Genomic DNA, 20,574 nt, shown 5'->3' on the forward strand with positions numbered 1-20,574 from the left:
TGCAAGGACGTTGTTGTTCCATTTGCCCTCTTAGTACTCAGTATTTTACTCCCCAGTGTCAGGCTCAGCACCACGTGGGAGGAGCTTGTGTCAATGGTCTTGGACCAAGAAGAGCAATTTACGAACCCTCCACAGGGTTTCTGAGGCCTTGCCTGGCCAGTGGTCGAAAGGCCGTCACAACAACAAGGACAAAGGGAAGTCTCTGAGAAGAAGCCCGATTCAGACCGTGAGAAACTGAAGGCCGAGCGGACCTGTAAGGATTGTGGCAAGAAAGGCCACTATTGGAGGAAGTGTCCCAAGCGGAAAAATGAGAAGAGTGCTGATTCTTCAGCTTCAATTGCAAAGACTCTAGCCTTTGTGCACTTGGGAGATTTTTGACAGAGATGCTTCATCTTCTTCGAGTGAGGAGGTAGTTGGCTTCACCGCCAGGGATGCTCGGAATGGATTCTTGATAGTGGTGCTTCTAGGCACATGACTTCTTCCCGTGATTTCTTACAGGATCTTAAATGGGAGTCAGGTCGCATTTTCATTGGTGACAATTCCACCATACCGATTCACAGTGAGGGTAGGATGGAGATCATTCTCGATGGCAGAGGGGGGAAGCATTCCTCTCGTGTTCTTTACGTCCACACACTTGGTTTTCATCTGTTGTCAGCGCATGAGGTTTGCAAGACTGGCTTTTGGGTGGAGTTTGAGAAGCAGCGACTGAAGTCATGCTGTAAGAGTCCTCAGTATCCCTTGTACCATTCAAGGTAAGTTCTTGAGTTTTCAAAGTTGACTTAAGGTTCTCATTCACCACTGCATTGATTTTCTGGTCAGAGACAAAGACTTCAGTTTGTAAGGGCGGTGACGAGGCCATTGTTTTTGCCTGGATCACGGCCGGAGGAGTTGTGTGCTTTTGTTGTCACACACGAACCATAATTTCTTAAATCTTTAGCTTGTGCAGCGGGTATTAAGGCTTGCGAAGTAGAAGGGCATGGCTCACGAGGGAAAACTTGTCCATCATCGCGGTCTTCACGACCGAGTGCTCGACCAGGGTCGGAAGTTCGAGCCACTAGAGAAGTCCATTTTGAAGAGGTTAAGTGCTCTTCAAGGGGAGACCTTCTGAAAGCTTCATGTTGCTGCTTGTGTTGCTGATGTTGATTCGAAGAAAAAGGTTGTTGTGAACGATAAGAATGTCGATGTCGAGTCTGTTGTTGCTCAAACGAAGATAATGTCTGTCTCGTTATCTCTGAAGAACCGTGTCACCCGCTCAGAGTAGAACCACGTGATTAGGATGGATATCGTCAGAGTGGAGCCCTTAGGCACGAAAATGGCTCATTACAAGAGCCATTTTCTGCACATCTCACTAGATCGTTTTATCACCCGCCAGGCGTACATGGGTGTACACCCATCACATGGGATACCTTGTGCCATTGGATGGTTCCGGACCTCATCACACCAGCTACGGATTGAGACAGGGCGATATGTGCATCAAATCTCGGATGACCGCATTTGTCAGCTAGGCTACCAAGAGGCAAAGACAGAGGAGCACTACATTTGCTGGATGTACAATCTATTATGAGATCCGAGGGAGATATCATTGCCTCTTTGGAGAGGGTTTTGGGCTGTTATGCAGGGTCATGGAGTTTGAGGATCAAAGATGCCTGGGATTGTTCCGACTTGAGCTCAGGAGACACAGAGAGACCCTCTTGGCAGACAAGAGACCCTCATGATGTACCTAGACAGATTTCTTCAGCACCTGCATCAGCAGCCCAGCCCACACACCTCCTGATACCTCCTCCATAGGGCCATCAGGACACCACCCACGCTCCCAGGGAGTCACCATTGATAGAGCAGTCGTCTTATGTCGTGCTTGTCGGCCACGCCCACCAGGATCCTGACCATGACATTCTTACCATCGCCAGATTAGAGCCATTATTACTCGGCATCGGAGGCGCCTTCCTCGCTTCTACGACCTCTCGATTCTAGACTGCTCCATGGCGGAGATATTTGATATGAGGAGAGGGCAACACTTCAACTGATCAACATACATGGATCTACTTGATATACGTTTTCTAGTTTTTTCTACTCAGTATCATCTAGGAGTCTTTCAGTCAGATGTTTTTCATTTTACTTTTTCTTTGAGTTTTCCATGGCTCAGTATATCCATGGTACCATTGTATTACTTTTGGTCTCATAGGCCCTTGGGGTCTTCCGTAGACGTTAATATAACTTTCTTTCTTTCTTTCTTTCTCCCTCATGGCGTGAAGCTGTGCAGTCTCCCCCACCTCCTCTGTTCGCGTTGCACGTTGGTGGCCCTTGTTGCGCACCTGCTGCTCTTTGCCGTGCTGCATCCCTGCTGCCCTACTATGCACACACGTGCTGCGCACTGGTGACCCTGCGCCAGGGTTGTTTCTCGTACCGGTACGAACCTATTGGTACCATACGGTTCACATGGTACGATGCTGTACGGTACGAAATGTCCCCCCCCCCCCCTTCCCTCGAGAAAAAAATTCCAAATGCTCAAAAAAATAGACATCTTGCTCAACGAAGATCCCAAATGCTTGCAAATACTTTGCAACATTCGTGTGCACTTAGTATTCCATATGGGATTGTTGAGAGACCTAAAAAATCTGGCAAGGTAGACTAGTAGCGTACACTTGATTGTTGGTAGGATAGGATGAGAGAATCTTGCTACATCACTTGGAGATCCCTGGTATAGGTAGGCTAGACAATCAAATCCTCAAGTTATGTAATAGGACTGCCCTCTATCACCCACTCTTTTCGGCCTCTACATTGATGAGATCTCGAGCTTCATTGTGGATCAGGCGGGGCTGGTGCCACACTGGCAGGCATATTGATCTCCATACTACTTTATGCAGATGACATCGTCCTCCTCTCAGACTCAGCCGAGGGGCTTTAGAGACAGTTGGATTCCTTACAGGACTTTTGCACTCAATGGGATCTCTGTGTTAACCTTGGTAAAACCAAGGTAATGGTCTTCAATACCTCTCGCCCCTTCACATCCAAATTGAGCTTCACACATAGAGGGGATCTCGTGGAGATTGTCTCATCCTATGTCTACCTTGCTGTCACTTTCAGTGGGCCACGGTTCACTGTGTCTCATCCTATGTCTACCTTGCTGTCAGTTTCAGTGGCCCGCGCTTCACCATGCTTCCTGCAGCACATGCCAGAGTGACACGGGGTTATGCAGCCTTGAGGTTACTTGAGCGGCAGTGCTTCCAGGCACATTTCCAGGAGCCCATGACGAAGGGCTTGCTTTTTGACACCCTCGTCACACCAGCCTTGATGTATGGAGCAGCCTTTTGGGGGCGAGATTTATCCGATGAGGATTGGCAGCGAGTTGAGAGGCCCCAGGTTATGATTTTCTCCCATATGATCCGCAGCAAACCATTAGTTCCACACCAGATTATCCGGGCAGAGTTTGCCGTAGCCCCGATTGTAGTGGATGCACTCTTCTAGACAGTCACATACCTCCATCGCATCAGTCACATGGATCCCCACAGGTACTTGAGGCTTGCCATGGAGTCCTCAAGATAGGTAGCACTTGAGGGCCACTCTGGAGTATGGTATGCACTAGTTTCCACTTGGTTCGCAGTATATGGGCTTCGCATGGACCGCCTACCTCCCCCTTCAGTACTGTTTGGACTCCCCTTTTCTCCGGCTCTCTCACAAGTTACCAACCGGGTTATCCGGTTAGATCTTCTCAACCTCTACACCCATTGCACATGGATCACACCTTTGGAGCTCCCCGCCACAAAGATGCACTTGTACAGAGATCACTTCCTCAATCACTGAGGATGGATTCATCCAGCAGCCAGGCTACTTGAGTGTTCACATGTCCCATGCCATGCGGATTGCGATTGGCCAGATATGGGTTTCATCCCATTGCCTCAGAGTGGAGACAGGTAGTGTTGAGACCATCTTCAGAGTTGGGAAGCTCATACGGAGACCCAGAGAGGAGAGGATCTACCGATTATGCCACACAGAGGTTGAGACGGAGGAGCATTACATATGTTGCTGCCCAGTATACTATGAGATCCACGGGAGGTTTCACTGGCTATTTCGTGAGGGATTTGGTCCACTCGTAGGGATCATTGACTTCCAGGACCAGCGTTGCCTAGGCCTCTTCCTTATTGAGCTCCACAGACACAGGGCACACACTCATCCTCAAGTTTGCGGGGTTGGAGGCGAGGCAAGCATTCCTTACCAAAAGGCGGGCACTAGAAGGAGAAAAGACTTACCTTGAAGACGATCTCACACTAGCATAGGTGGCACACAGGAGGGAGTGCATGCACGCATCTTGGATGCATGTAAGACAGGGAAATGGGCAGTGTACAGAGATGGGAGGGTGATTATCACCGAGCGACGTGCCCAATGACGGTGCGAGACCTATGAGACGAAGCTAGAGATTGTGGTTTGGAACTGCAATGGCACCTTGAGGACAGATGCAGGTCTGTTCGAGGAGACATTTAGAGGGAGACTTGGTCTTATACACAGAGACACATGAGTGCCCGGGAAGTCGGCTTCAAGAGGTGAGAGGATACAGATGGGAGTCTGTTCACCGCCCACACCCACGCACAGAAGGGGGTACCCGGGGGTCGGGAGGGTTGGCTTTACTATACAGGGAGGAGCTTCAACATTCGATACAGGTGGTCAGATGGGATGAGGCCGCACTGTTTTTGTGGGAGACAGAGAGGGCTCGGGATATCTACCTTGCAGTGTGCTACTTTCCACCCTCCACTCTTAAATATGCCACCCATGGAGAGTCTCCGTACCTGCCCTTTTATGATGACATTATGAAGTTTTCGAGTCTAGGGGACATCCTCCTGGCTGGAGACTTCAATGCCCGCACCCTCCACTCTTAAATATGCCACCCATGGAGAGTCTCCGTACCTGCCCTTTTATGATGACATTATGAAGTTTTCGAGTCTAGGGGACATCCTCCTGGCTGGAGACTTCAATGCCCGCACCGCACGTGCACAGGTATCCTTCTTTGAGACAGATGATCCCATGTACCGGGAGATTGACGCGGTGGGTACGGATCTGGAGCAGACAACACAGGATATAGCAGCCCGCACAGACTATGGAGAGTATCTCTTAAGCCTCGGCGGGGCTCATAGGCTAGCTGTTTATAATGGCTGAGCCAGATGGCCTGGATCCAACTCCTTCACCTCCTACCCCTTCGGACATGGAGCTAGTACAGTGGACTATCTAATGGGATCCTCCTCTCTGATCCCACTCATTCCGGAGTTTACCATCTTGCCTTGCCCCATCGGTGTTGCAGCTGACCATGCATACCTGGCCTTCTCCCTCACATGCCGATACACCACCCAACCACCTGCTTTGCCCCATCACCGCCCGAGATACCACTTCACCAAAGAGACCTCTTCCATCTATTCTCATCATGTCTACCGTATCCTCTCCGACCTCGACCCCCACATCCCACTTGAACAACTTACCACACAACTCGCAACCAGCCTCCATACGTCCACTGCCACCCCTACATCACCAAGAGGGACTGTCCCTCAGAATAACTGGTATGACGAGGATTGTCGTGATACTCGAGCCCATCTACAGCGGGAGGTGGTGCTAGGATCTACCACTCACCACCAGCAGGCGTGAGTGATCTTTTGACGTCTGACACGGAGGAAGAGAAGAGCATACCTAGCTAGGCTTGAGCTGGAGCTATACATGCTATTGCTTGAGAAGGGACTGTAAGGAGGCTTGGAGGATCTTGCAGGATCATCGCCTGCCAACTCCGATTACTTCACCTGGCACCTGGTGCACATATGCCACCGCTCTCTACCGTGCCCCCGAGTAGCCACCTCTCCCTCATCCACCCGAACCTCGTCCCCCCCACTCTTCCTTCTTCCACCCGAGCATGGTGAGAGACGCTATTGACAGGATGCAGACTGGGAGAGCACAGGATCATGATGGACTCGTCACCGAGTATTTCTCTCGTGCTAGGGACATGCTAGCCCCTTGAGTGGTTCACATGTTTAACAAGGCTCTATGTGAGGGCTTCCCAGCCAGCTTATGTGAGGGCTTCCCAACTAGCTGGTCATCGAATACTATTGTACCTATCTTGAAAGCAGGTGACCCCATGGACCCCAGCAACTACAGGACTATCATGATTGGTCGAACCTTGGCTAAGATTTATGGTTTGATTTTGGTGCATGAGCTTAGTAGATGGTCCGAGGAGCAGAGACTAAGAGCACCGGGGCAGGCAGGCTTCAGGAGAGGGCACTCCAGACTAGATTATATCTTTACACTACGGGGGATCATTGAGGAGGGGAGAGCTGACGGGCATCGGATATAGTGTTGCTTTGTGGATTTTTGCAAAGCATTTGATACCGTCCCACGGGCCAAACTGATGAGGAGACTCTAGGATATGGGAGTGCTAGCAGAGCTTCTTTGGGGGATTATTACACTCTATGAGTCAGTCACAGGCAGAGTAAGGTCTCTAGGAGGTGACTCAGAGATCATACACAACACTATCAGGGGGAAGCATGGCTACCCTTGTCTCCTACTCTATTTGGTCTATACATTGACGAGATCTCGGATTACATAGACAGACAAGGAGGACCAGGAGCACATTTAGCAGGAGTCTTGATACCGATCCTCTTGTATGCAGATGATTTTGTTCTTCTTTCTGATTCACGAGAGGGGTTGCAGAGGCATTTGGATGCATTACGGGCCTTTTGCGTGGACCAAGACCTCATTGTGAACCTTAGAAAGACCAAGGTCATGATCTTTAACACCTCCTCATAGCGGATAAGTAGATCTGCAGGACAATTTACATACAATGGAGAGCCTTTGGAGTATGTTACCTCATAAGTATACCTTGGGATCACTTTTGCCGGACCTCAGTTCTCGATGTGGAAGGCGGCCGAAGCTAGATTCATGAGGGGATATGCAGCCCTTGGGTCGCTAGAGAGGCAATGCTCACAGATACAATTTCAGGAGCCGAGGACGAACCTTTGGCTATTTTATACTCAATTTACACCTGCACTATTGTATGGTGCCCCCATCTGGGTCCCAACTTATACCAGAGGAGGAGACAGAGGAGAGAGCCGACCGAGACAGATACAAAGGAGGTATATGATGGGTGGAAGCCAATGGAGAGGCCCTTAGTGGCGATGATCCTGCGCATGATTAGGAGTAAGCCGTCAGTGCCACATGAGATTGTACAGGCAGAGATGGGGGCTGCATTGATAGTAACAAAGGCTCTATTCTAGACAGTGACATACTTGCACATGCTATGGGAGCTTCCACTAGATAGATACCCCCGGCTAGCCTTGGAGTCCTCGAGACAGCTGACAATCGAGGGAGATACAAAGTGCTGGTGTGCACAGGCAGGCACTTGGTTTGGCATGCACGGTATGCAGATGGAGGCACTCCCCCCGTTCCAGTACAGCATAGAGGCCCCGTCATTTGCTTTCAGCTGCATAGAGCGGAACATGGTTATTAGGAAGCACATTGTCAAATTGGATACTCAGAGTACATGGAGTTCACCTAGTCGTCCACTGGGGAGGAAGATGGCCATCTACAGAGATCACCTCCTATGCCTAACAGAGGATGGTTTCATCATCCGCCCACGCTACATGGACACACACCTATCTTTTGGGTTGAGATGTGTGATCGGCCAGATCTGCACCTTGTCCCACCAATTGAGAGTGGAGACTGCTAGATATGGGCCCAGGGCGGCCGCACTAGAGGACAGGATATGCCAGCTCTTATCACACAGAGCCCGAGACAAAGGATCATTACATATGCCGATGCTCTGTATACTATGAGATTCGGGGGAGGTTCCACTGCCTCTTCCGAGCTGGGTTCGGACCAGTCTCTAGGATCATGGACTTCCCGGATCAGAGATGCCTGGGACTTTTTCTTCTAGAGCCCCACAAACAAAGGGAGTCCTTACTGAGATCTAGATCAATTGTACTTGCTCGAGGACCAGCACAGAGAGCTCTCATCGACTTCTTCCATACTAGCACTCCGAGGGCCGATCCACCCAGCGTACCCGGACCACAGGTTAGTGCAGGAGCTCGGCCGAGAGGTGTGACACTTGAGAGAGCCGCTGAGTTATGCAGAGCTTGACGCCCCAGACCCCATGGCCCTCACCCACGGCCATGCCACCACAGGAGGGTCTGGGCCATCATCTCCCATCATCGTAGGACCTTCTCGCGCCGGCTCAGTTTTACCACCTTGAGCACCATGTTAAAGCGGCCCATGAGGGATGTATTAGGGTGATCTGAGAGCTATCAGCTCATGGACCCATATCAGATTTTCTAGCTCTAGATTTTTGTTGTCTTTCTTTATTACTATTTTGTACCCAGGATGATGTACCTCATGGATATGAGGTAACCGTTTGGTCTCATAGGTCATTTTGGCCTTTTGAAGATGTTAATACAACTTTCTTTCTTCTTTCTTCTTCTCCTCCCCTTTTGCTGAATTAGGGTTTTGCCATTTGCTGAATTAGGGTTTTGCCATTTTCTGAATTAGGGTTTCGCCATCTGCTGTGCAAAATTCAGGTTTTGCCATTTGTTGTATTGTGCAAGATTAGGGCTTTGCAATTTTTTGTGCAAATCAGGGTTTCGCCATCTCTCTCTTCGTTGCTCCGTCTTCCCTTCTCTCTCTTTGCTGCCACATGTGTGCCTTTTTCTCTCTCTTCGAACCTGCGCCTCCTCTCTGCCCCCTCTTCCCTTCTCTTTCTTCCCTGTCTCTTTCTCTCTTTTCGAACTTGTGCCCTCTTCCCTTCTCTCACTTCATTTCCCCTCCTTCCTGTCCCCTTTCCCCACCCACCCTTATTGAGGCCCCCAAGGCAGCAATATAATCCTCTCTCTCTCAATGGGGCTCTGAAACTGTGCCCACCTCGTTGAACAGAATGCTATTAAGGTCAGGGAATTGGGATGGCCTATCCAAGCGGGTGAACAGTCTCATCGGTCAGATGGAAACACATCTGAATGCATGCATGGAGAAACCAGTTCTGGACTCACTACTCAAAGATGGCCTTAAGGCAATCTGAGACATAATGGGGATCCAAGAGGACTCCTATGAGAAAGCATTGGGGGAAATGAAGGAAGCCCATGCATGCCTTACAGGTCGAGAAGCTCTCCAGTGAGGTGAGCAGACTGAAAGAGCAAGTGGAATGCCTTACATATGAGCTCAAAGAATGTCAAGGCGCTGTCAAGGAGGAGGGGGATCTCACACATGGAAGAGTTTACCGAGATTGTAGAGGCAAAGATTCAAGGGAGTATGGTAGTCATAAAAGAAGAACAAGCACCTTCAGGGAATGATCAGCATAGTCAGGCGGGATGAGGACTCCAGGTACATGTGGGTTAGGCTACAACTTACACCCACCAGATACATACATGTGGCGGTTTGCTACTTTGCACCAGATACTTCGTGATATGCTATACAAGATAGTCAGGACAGCCTAACCACTTAGGTGGAGGAGAGGAAGGAGTCCCCTCACATTTGGCACACTTGTGCACAGATCCTAACATCTAGCACACTTATGCACACTCACTTTACCATATTCCCAAGCAGCCTCCACTCCCAGAGTACCCTGAACCTCACCCCACTACATTCTCTTTCTTCACATCAACCATGGTGGGCCATCCGGAAATTCTAAAATGGCTGTTCCCAAGATCATGAGGGGATTAGATCAGAGCACCTATCACATGCTTCTGACACCGTTGCACCCCTCTTGGCTTACATTTTTAACGGCGGGGAACGGGTGGAAGGCTTTCCCCACGCTTGGTCATCACACATCATCTCACCTATACACAAAGCTGGGGACACTATGGAGCCCAATAACTATAGGACTATCATCTCACCTATACACAAAGCTGGAGACACTCTAGAGCCCAATAACTATAGGACCATCATGATCGGCCATGCATATGGATCCGTGGTGGAGATAGAGCTCAGCTCATTTGCAGAGAGAGAGAGGGGCTAGGCAAGGCAGGATTCATGTGGACCTTCTCCACCCTGGATCACATCTTCACATTTGAGAGCAATTGGTATTATGCGATTAGCAGCCTAGGCTATGGTGGATCGAAAGGATCCATGGTGTGTGGATAGAGGGAAAACAAAGAAAGATAGATAATGCTACTTAAATTTGCACGACTCAATGAATGATTGATTGATGTTCAAACCTGCACCAAATACATGCTTTTATAGGCATAAAGCCTTATCTTTTAACTCAATCAAACTTGGACTAGTTCTTTCCAAGGAAGCATCCTACACACCTGCACACTTGCATAATATCTAATCCTAAGGGGTCTCACACAAACACACTAGTACATATTAGTACACTCACAAGGAATGTTCACACGCTATGGCTAGACGCTACCCTTTGACTCTGGAACCCGTACGATGATAAATAGCAGGAGAACATGTGTTGTCTCTAACATCCCCCATACCGCAAGTGTTCTAATGCCTAGAGATTGATACAATGCTAGATACACAGATGTTTTATCAAGTGATACATATTTGGATACATTAGAGATCTAATGTCCATAGGTTTGATACAAATCATGGTTGGAGATTGCTTGTCAAATGTTAGTCCAAGAGGTCGTTGGTAGCAAAATTAGCCCTAAAAGCCCAATCTGAGTCAACAATCCTCTTTGGGTAAAGCCTCCACTTCATTATCTTCCTCTTGAGAGAGCGGCCCACTCTCCAAGGTCATAGACATCCCAGGCAGCTAGGGGTCTTCCTACTCGAGCTCTGTAGACACGGACACTTTTTTGAGAGATCTTCAACCCTAGCCTCCTCAATCCCTCCCTCACTAGCCAATCATCACCATCTTCTTCCAGACCTAAGTCATGTGGGCTCACCTTGGACTGCTCTAGACCCACCTCATCAGAGGGGAGTTACCTTGAATCGGGCGTCCACATTCCAACGTGTGCGACGCCCCTGGGCCCCCTTGGACGTCGGTCACGATCCCCTCATCAGCTCTAGATCCAAGACATGCTCCATCGCCATCGAGCTACCTTTCCACTTGGCGTAGGGGAGGGAGACTTCTCGGCCATACTCATTAGCCCCATGCTTGATATTTTGGAGAGGTATACCTTCTATTGGAGGTTGATGCTTCTCTCATGTTTCATGTTCCTAGTATTCCATGATGAGATTTCCATGGCCAATTTTCTATCACTCCGGTATTTTCCGCTCCATGATGAGATATGCCATGGACATTATTGTATCACTTTGGTCTCATAGGCCCCTTGGGTCTTTAGGAGACATTTAATATATCTTTTTGTCTTTCTTTCTCTCTCTCAGAATCCACATGAACCATCTTGCCAGTAAACTGAGGAAAGTATCTACTTCTTTGTAAGATCAAAACATAGATTCAGGATGGAGAGATACCTAGATAGGGTGACTTTGACAATGCATGCAAGACAAGTAAACCTTGTAGGTTTCTCACTTCCATGATTAGGTTCTCTGATGCCAATTGTAAAGCCCCCTCCATAAGATCACTTGATACACAAGCTAAACCTACAACATTAGAAGCACATAGAAGGGTGCGGGCCAACTCATCTCCCAACCGTAGATTCCATCCAAAATCTCCCTTGAGCTAGGGGCTAAGATTCCACTCCCCACACGCCAAGCTAGTGAACTCTGGTGTGCCATACCCCGAGAACTTGTCCTAAGGGACCCTCGGCAAGACCGCGTGTGATTTGCCATGTCCATGGCAAGAGTAAGACTACTTTGGTCCAGGCAGCACAGACCAAAGTCAAGTACAACAGTCTATCTACACAATAACCCATCCAGGCAGCACAGACCAAAGTCAAGTACAACAGTCTCCACACAATAACCCATAAGTCACTTATATAGCGACTATTGCCGCTTAAATAACCATCCAATCACAAATAGCCACTAACCATGGATTATAAATAATAATGAACCCTAGCTACTTGTAACCTTCCTGCAGCCTCGTCCCTAATCTCACGGCTCCCCAACCTTGCCTAGATTAGGACCTAATTTGGAGGATTAGCATTAGGTACATAACAATTAGTGGCAATTGTGGTCATGCAAAACTTGGGGCATGTAAAGTAACTCAAAGTTATACATATTGATGCACAATGTCCACTAGGGGCTGTCTATATGAGAAAGGTAATTGTGAGGTAGATCACATCAGATGCATTGAAGTCCATAAACTTAGTTTTTCCCAAATTGACCGTAAGGTCTCTCTCCATGCAAAATCTGTCCAACGCAGCCCAGTGTTTCTGCAAACCCTTGGCTGAATCTGAGCTCAAGACAATGTTTTTGGCTTATAGCAATGTTGGCACTAGTGTCTGTTCCAATGGTGAGCCTTGCCTCCAAAACTGTCCACAAAGACTGCATTCTGATCAATGTATAGACTGAAGAGTGTAGGTGAGAGTTGGCAGCCCTACTGAGCCATTAGTGCTACATATATCTCCTGAGAGTCCACCGGGTGCATGTACTCGGCGAAGTACTGCCATCACACCCGAGATCATCTCATGGGGCTCTCCTGCAAGTGCCCTACTATCGGGGTACAGAGTCAAAGGCTTTGCGGAAATCCACAGCAGCAATACATGTCTCTTCCCTGATCTCGCCTATCGAGAGAAGTTTCTCCTAAAGCCTGCCTGGCCTGCTGCTCTGTGTCCCAACCTCATCGTAGTGTCTCTATAGTCTTTCCATAGAGTCAAAGATCAGGACATGTCATCCACATAAGCAGAATGGTCACTATCACCTGGGATAGCCGTGAGCCTGCCCCTCCAAATCTGTCCACGAACAATGAGATCTCTTCAATATATAATAACCCATACAATATAGGAGACAACTGGCAGCCCTGTTTGAACCTGATCGTGCTACTGATGGTCGCTCAGAGCCCACCTAGTGCCCATACCCTGCCAGTCACGGCCTCTATATGGCCATCACTCCCCATATCTAATGGAAAGTGAAGTGTCTATAGGCAATCTAGGAGCCGGGAGAGGGGGACCTAATTGAAATATAACAACAGTGTACCTTGTGTTTCCATGCCCTCAGCCTCCTCAATAATGGCTCCGAGCGTAAATATATTATCCAAAGTAGAGTAGTTCCTCCTAAAGCCTGCCTGGCCGGTGGCTTTTTGGCCTTGTTTCTCTGCTGAGACACAAATCTTGGCCTCCCAAACTGTCCCAGGTATCTTGGGCATTGTATGGCCTATCCTGATGGTTGTGTAGTTGTTGGGGTCGGTGGGGTCTCCTACTTTATGGATAGGGACAATGGTGCTGGTGGTCCAAGAATGTGGAAAGCCTTCACACAAGGCCCTATTAAAGAGATTTGCAAGAATGGGGGCCAAAAACCATGAGGATCTTCGTGCCGAACACTTCATGCATGGGGAGAGAGAGAAAGAAAGTTATATTAAACGTCTTCAAAATGCCCAATGGTTCTATGAGACCAAAAGTGATACAAAAACTCATCATGGTACAATAGACTATTGGCCAGGCAAAAAGGGCTATCCAAGAGGAGTAGCCATTGCTTTCTTGTTAGAAGAGGGTTATTAGCTATCTCGTACTTCCACGAGGATATTTATTGAAGAGCCAAAAGATAAGGAAGATTCACTCATCAAGTTTCAAGCCCCCGCAAACTACTAGGTGCACATTGAGGTGAATCAACCAGCAAGTGCTTCAAAGAAGACCAAGACTTTCATGAGTACATGTGACTCTTAGGAAGCAAATGCTTTTGAAGGCACAAGAGCATCCATAGGAAAAGCTTTTAAAAACAAGGAAACAAGCCAGCTTTTCAAAAGGCAATGCAAGAGAAGATGAGTGCTCGATTTCCTACAACCATTTCAAGCTGGTGGTGAAGAGGATTCCACTCCCAAGGGACCAACATATTTTTCTCGGGAAGAGCTTGGTAGCTCTTGAGAGCATGTCTACATGGGTTTATATAAAACTCAAGATATTGTATCCTTTTTATAAAAAAATCAGCTTCATGTAGTATTCTTGAAAGTACCTTAAGTTTTTGGTTTTAGATAACCAACTGGTGTGACCAATTAATAATGAATAATATTTTTGGCTATTTTCCTTGTTACATGTCTATGCAAGATTAATGTTGTCACAAGGGCTTAAAGCCAAGTCCTAAAGTATTATTCAAAATGTTATACATCGTTTTGATGGAAGAATGTTCGAACCATAGTAACCAAAAAACCTGTTTCTAGCTTTCGAAATCTCGAGACCTCGAAACTTCGAAATAGTTTTTAAAAACCTCAAAACCTCTCCAGTACGATAGTTTCGCCCAAATTTCGGGTTTACTTTTTCTCAAATTTTTTGGGATTTTTTTACTTTTGTTTTTCTTCCATATCCTCCTCATCACCTTCCTTTCCTCTTCTTCTCCTACCTCCCACCTTCCCTTTTTCATCTTCTACTACTTCTTTCACCCCTACTCCTCCTTCCTTCATTCTCTTCTTCTCTCCTTTTCATCTTCCTTGCTCTTTTCCTCCCTTGCTCATCTTCTCCTTTTCGCTTCTTCTCCTCTCTTCTTTCTTCAATGTCTTAAATCTTTCCCAATTTCTATTTTCTCTTCTTCAATTGCTTAAGAATCCTTGATTAAACCATTTGTGGCATCTAATCAAGCAAAATTTCGATAATGCCTCACCAAAATAAGGATGGTTCCCCGAGATGTGTGAGAAGATACCATTTTTTCATCATTACACTATGTTTTTAGATGGCTACTATAAGTTCTTTAGGTATTTATACTTCATGAAATTATTGATTTTTCGAAACCTCATGGTTTCTTAGGCGAGGGACGAAACCTTTCGAAACAAAACCCAAAATCCTCGAAACGAATAAAACCTCGAAACGTTTCTTGTGACTATGGTTCGAACAAGAATTCTCTATATAGCCAAGTGGAGCTGTTTTATGTAGCGGCTTTGTTTTGAATCAGTCATTTTTCTGGTATCTTGGCTATATCTAGAAGTGGCTTGGGTATATGGTTATGAGACTGGATATTAACCTAAGAGTTCCACTCAAGTAAGGCTTGTGTGAGACTCAGTATTACTCCAAGAGGCTCCACAACCAAAGAAATGCTTCACTGATGTCACGATGTGATTAGTGAGTTCTACATGTGACTTGAGGCCAGTTCTTTCTCTGCAAAGTGTGATAGATGTCCACTTGGGAGTTAATTGGTATATAGTCACTGTTTATGGTTGGATGGCCTTCATTTGAGGACTCTAGTATGACTAGATCCAAGCTCATCCTTTTGGATGAGAACAACCTTGCTTTCTTGCAAGGGAGCTATCATAGCTGCGGTCAACTGTTTAAAAAGCCAAGATGTCACTAAACTGGGCATGTTTCTATGGAAAAGGACTCTAGGAATTCCATAGTGCCCAAAATAGTACAAGTACTGAGAACGGGGATTTTCATTACACATGTATGTACAATTATCTTGGATACATGTGAACGCATTAGAGGATTTTTGCTAGAGAATGACATGTTTTTGTGTCTAGCCTGCTGGGATGTGTTAAGGGATAGGTAGTGCCAAGGACGCTTGGCACCGCATGCTGCCTATCCCCAGTGGAGTGCCCTTGTTGGTTGACAAATGTATGGCAATTTACAGGGTTTAAAACTTGTGAGAAGAGGCCATAAGGGAGACATTATTATGGTGACCAAGTTATAAGTTATTGAGTTCACACTCATTTAAATATGGATGGACATTGGACACTATTAATAATATTGGGTACTCTTATTAAGGTTGGCCATCATATGTGTTCTATTTGGCGTTAAAGACTAGTGGAAAGGACGTATAGAAGTTGCCGGATGTACCCCCAATAGAGAAAACTTCCATTTTTATATGGCTTTCTAAAAATTCAGTAAATAAGCTTGTATGCATAAAAGGTGGTCAACCAAGTCACCTTCTTTATGATCGACACACAAAGTTGCCGGATGTACCCCCAATAGAAAAAACTTCCATTTTTATATGGCTCAATAAGCTTGTATGCATAAAAGGTGGTCAACCAAGTCACCTTCTCTATGATCAACACACAACAGGTTGATGGCTCGTGGGCGATGCCCTTCATCGTTTCAGCGTACCGTTTCTTTACTTTCAGTCGACAGGTGATGGTTGTAGTAGCTGCTGCATTTGCCCGTACTGTACTTGACGTACCTTACCTGTTGAAACCGTATGGGCTGTACCCGATCCAGTTGTGCCAGCCACCAAGTACTAAACCTGTACTTGCTGAATTTGGATGTTTTGTTCGTGCTGTACCTGCTAACAGGTATTGAACAAGCTGCCAGGTGCCGTTTCATTCTTGCTATGTCTGTGGTGTTGTGCTATACAGTACCCCGGCCGTCAGTCCCGGTTGCAAGGTATAGTGTGGCCAAAACGTCACAGGCTGTGGCCAACAGATACCTACAACGAAAAGGTTAGTGATCAAGAGCATCATAAGTTACTTGTGAACCAATGCAAAGCAAGAAAAAGGAAGGAAATACTGAGGCTGTGAACAACGCAGTCCAGGAAAAGCCAATATGATAATGAAGCTGATGCTACACAAATCTCTCCCTTCAAAGACTATATGCTGCCGTGGCTTCTCACACAAGGCTTCCTTAGAGGAAGTAAGGAAGGGATCTATGAAGAGCTTTCAAAACGAAAAGGCTGCAAGACTCCTCAAGTGAAGGCAAAGTTCACTCAAAAAGTAGACATGTGTTTCTCAGAAGTCTCTCCAAGCGGGGAGAATGGTTCAAACAATGGTACAGTAAAGGATCCTCAAGAGAAGTGAACTTCTTGATAAGTTATCTTTATTGATTGCACGCATGTATTGGAAATCTGGTGCTAAGCACGCTCATAGTTGTACTATAGAAATACTCCTTGGAATGAAGCTGTTCCTAAGGGGGGGGTGGCCTGTTCTGGCCCCAATGATGTGTTGCGAGGGGATAGCTTTCAGTCAGTGTAAAATTTATCATTGTTTGATAAGTATTCAAACTAATGTATCTACATGGATGCCCGCATTGTTACAGTTAGCCTGTAGAAGACTCTGTAGAGTCGTTGGGCGTGGGAAGGTGGCTCTGTGCCCTCCAAGATCTCCTCAAGCTGGGGCTGATGTCTGTGTTGCTGGTGAGGTCCAGGGAGTTTGGGACCTCATGCTAGCTGTAGTGTCGTGGCCCGATCTAGAATCACACCAGAGTGGGGTCTAGCGGGAGGTCAGGCACTCCCGAACGTGTGGCTCGATGAGGCTGTGGGTATGTCATCCATGGCTGTTGTAGTGTCCTCTTGTGGTCGGAAGAACTAAGTGATAGGTCGCCTGAGACCAGGGTGGATGTCTCCCACGGGTTCTTGACTCGCTAATCAGTTGACGAAGAAGTCTAAGCACCATTGATCTAGGTAATCCATGATCCTGGAGAAGGGTCCAAACCCCTCTCTGAAGAGACTGTGGAACCTCCTTCAAATCTCATAATATACGGTGCACCTACATATGAAGTGCTCCTCTAACTAGACCTCCCGCTAGCACATAGTGTATATCCTCTCCTCATGAGGTATCTGCATGGCTCTCCCTGTCTCTATCCTCAGGCAATGCAATGACACCCACAACTAGCCCACTGAGAGAGGAGAGAGAAAGAAAGAAGAAGCGTTTTTAACGTCATAGGAACAATCCCAAGAGACCAAATGTGATCTATCGGACGGGAGTGAGATTCAAACAAGGGACATGTTGAATAACAACTCCATGAGCTAACCAATCTACCACACTTGGGTGATAGGTTGGGGGGGGGGGGGGAAGAGAGAGAGAGAGAGAGAGAGTGTGTGTGTGTGTCTTGTTATTGTATGCAAACAACCTATTAAATGCAAGACAGTGACGAGTGGGAGATGCCGAGAAGCATATCGATAATATTTTAACAATAATACAGGGTCAAGTGAGATGGACTGAGTACAATATGCCATGAGGCTAGTGAGATTTTAACTGGCGCTTGTATGCTTAACTTGGGTACTCACACATCTAGCAGTTGACTATTAAGACAACTAAATTTTTACCTAGTATCATGTAAACCAAGACTGCAATGTTACATTCTTTCAAAGCATATAAGGCTATGCAATTTCATACGTCAACATTTGCACAATTTCTTGATTTTATACACTTTCATGGAGTGTTGTTGCTGACTGCATAATCATTGTTGTTTCTGTTTGGTCAGTTGCCAATGCTACAGGATTTGTGTCTCGATATGTGTGACTCTACAGCTAAAGGATATGACACACTGAGTGTAAGTTTATTAACAAAGCAGCTTTCTTTTCTAGTTACTGCAATGTATGCCCATGTGACTAAATTAAGCCTTTACAAACATTAGTAATAAATTGAGTTGACATTTTTTCTTCCTTAGGCTGACAAGAAGGGATCACTGAGTACTTTGACACTCACTCGCTGTACAACCTTGCGGAACTCTTTCAATGATTCTATACGGCAATGCCATAAGGATACTATCGTGCTACAGTGGAATGATATCCAACAGAAAACTACCACTGTAAATGAGCGCTTGTGAGATCATCCAAATCAATGATTGGCCATTTTTGTTCATCTTTTCAATCAGGTGGGTTTACATATGATAGATGATAGTCATTTCATCTTGCATTGAGCTTGTAGTATGCATGCACAAGGGTGCATTATGTTTGGCATGTGTGCTCTATTATCGATGAAAAAGCAAACATTGTCAATGGTACTAATAGGGGATCGCCATTTTCCCAAACTTAATTTTAGGTAACGAAGCCTTTAGATTGAGGAACTTTTCCCAAACAATCCACTATGTATCTTGTTCAAGAGATCAGGATAGAAAATCTCTGATGACATAGCTTCACCGGCAAGATGGTTATCTTCTTATAAGTTGTGTATCTCTTTGGTGCCAAATCATGGGCTACAAACACTTTATTCAAGTGTGCATCGTCACCCGCATGAATGAATGCGCGTGCGCGTGCGCATGTGTGTGTGCGTGCGCGCGCGTGTGTGTGTGTGTGTGTGTGAGAGAGAGAGAGAGAGAGAGAGAGAGAGAGAGAGAGTGTGTGTGTGTGTGTGTCTACGAAAAACCCAAACGGTCTATAACGCCAAAAAAAATGTTTTGAGTAAAGTGGATGTCAATCTCGTGTGAAGAACAAGATTACTAGGTGCAACATGTTGCATAGGCCTTCTGTACAATATAGTAGGTAGCAGAAGAAACTCATGTGTCCGAACTCATAATGTGTTGTCTCATGGATCGAGTTCATCCATTACGTATGGTGGTGTCTCTTTGTGTTGCTTAGATTTGGAGCTTGTGGGTGAAAGGTCTAGGTCTCAACAAGGAATGCTCTCTGGAGACCTATGCACTCTTTTGGAGGACTCCTCAAGTGTATGGTGCCAACCTACCACGTGGCATGTGGGCTTCTTCACTAGTAGTTCCCTTAAATGCTACGCCTCAAAGGGGGTGGTCTTAAGCTAATGGACTCTTTCGAGAGGGAAGTCCTAGAACTGATGGATTGTTTCTCTACCTTACATTCTTTGGCACATTGCCATTTCCTTTGCCTTCTAATTCTATCTAATGCCGCTTATCTTTCTCTACAACTCAGTTTCTGGGGACCGTTGGCTTTGCACTGCTCCTATCTTGGTATATCTCATTTGTGTTTTGTGTCAATCGAGGCTCTTTAGTGAGGTACAAAGAAGTCAATGCTACATGTATGTTTGGTATCTCACCTCTCGGAATGCTCTCTTAGTATGTAGTATCTCAACTTTATTAGGTATAGTATTAGATATCTCTAATCTTTGTAATAATGTATGACTTGTGACAAAGGCTCTATGAGACATCTACCTCTCTTATCTATGGCAACGGAATCACACTAAGGTAGAGCGACTCACTCAGGGCCTCATATCCTAAAGTCCTAATGCTTAGCTATTTCATCAACTCTTCTCAGTCTAACTAGAATAATCCAATAATCCTTACGCATCAAAGGATTGTTGCATGCTTTTTTCTTTCATAATTTTCACAAGCAGGTTGCATCGAGTAGCTCCTTCAAGCTCAACAAGATGTCTCGACTCCTTGATTATGAAAGTTTTTATTCTATCCCTATTTATGATTGCCAAACTAAACTACTTGTCCCAAGTTTTTTTTGTTCTAAAACACAAGTTTGTTTTCTTTGAGAAAGTACCCACAACTCGGGTCCACCTGTCCGTCCACTTTTCAATGTTTGATCCTTTTTCTACTTAAACTAAATCTATAGGTTGAGCCTAGCCTTGTCCAATCCCATGGTTGTAGCCTTTTGCCCTCCATTGGACCTATGGAGCTAGGGTGAACTGACGCGCCCATGAATGAAAATTGTCATTTTACTCACACCACTTAGGTTCATATACCCACTCCTTTGGAAAACAATCCTTTCTCCCCATTCATGTCACTTTACGACATCATGATGTTCTCCATGCAAGGAGACATTCTCGTTGTAGGTGACTTCAATGCAAGGACACAGAGCCTCCAATGTCATCCATTTGGCTTTGACCATGATTCAACCATCATGTATGAACTTCTATAGAGATGGGCACCCGCAAGACCTCAAAGGATAAGGGACTCACAACGACAGGGAGATCATTATTAGTCATGGGCACAACACATA

At 46.2% G+C, this 20,574-nt stretch overlaps 1 protein-coding gene across 1 annotated transcript in view; it reads left to right on the plus strand.

The window, feature by feature from the left end:
• LOC147622721 (BTB/POZ domain-containing protein FBL11-like) overlaps positions 1-18,820 on the plus strand; it is a 49,127-nt gene extending 30,307 nt beyond the window's left edge. The window contains exons 8-9 of the mRNA XM_086822348.1: positions 18,141-18,209; positions 18,327-18,820. Coding sequence (XP_086678474.1) covers positions 18,141-18,207 — 67 coding nt within the window. The 3' untranslated portion in view covers positions 18,208-18,209; positions 18,327-18,820. The remainder of the gene's footprint in view (positions 1-18,140; positions 18,210-18,326) is intronic.
• Positions 18,821-20,574: the final 1,754 nt, after the last annotated feature.

The sequence above is a fragment of the Cibotium barometz genome, chromosome 28, assembly GCF_041138505.1.
Source record: "Cibotium barometz isolate CiBa-2024 chromosome 28, ASM4113850v1, whole genome shotgun sequence".
Classification (NCBI taxonomy): Eukaryota; Viridiplantae; Streptophyta; class Polypodiopsida; order Cyatheales; family Cibotiaceae; genus Cibotium; species Cibotium barometz.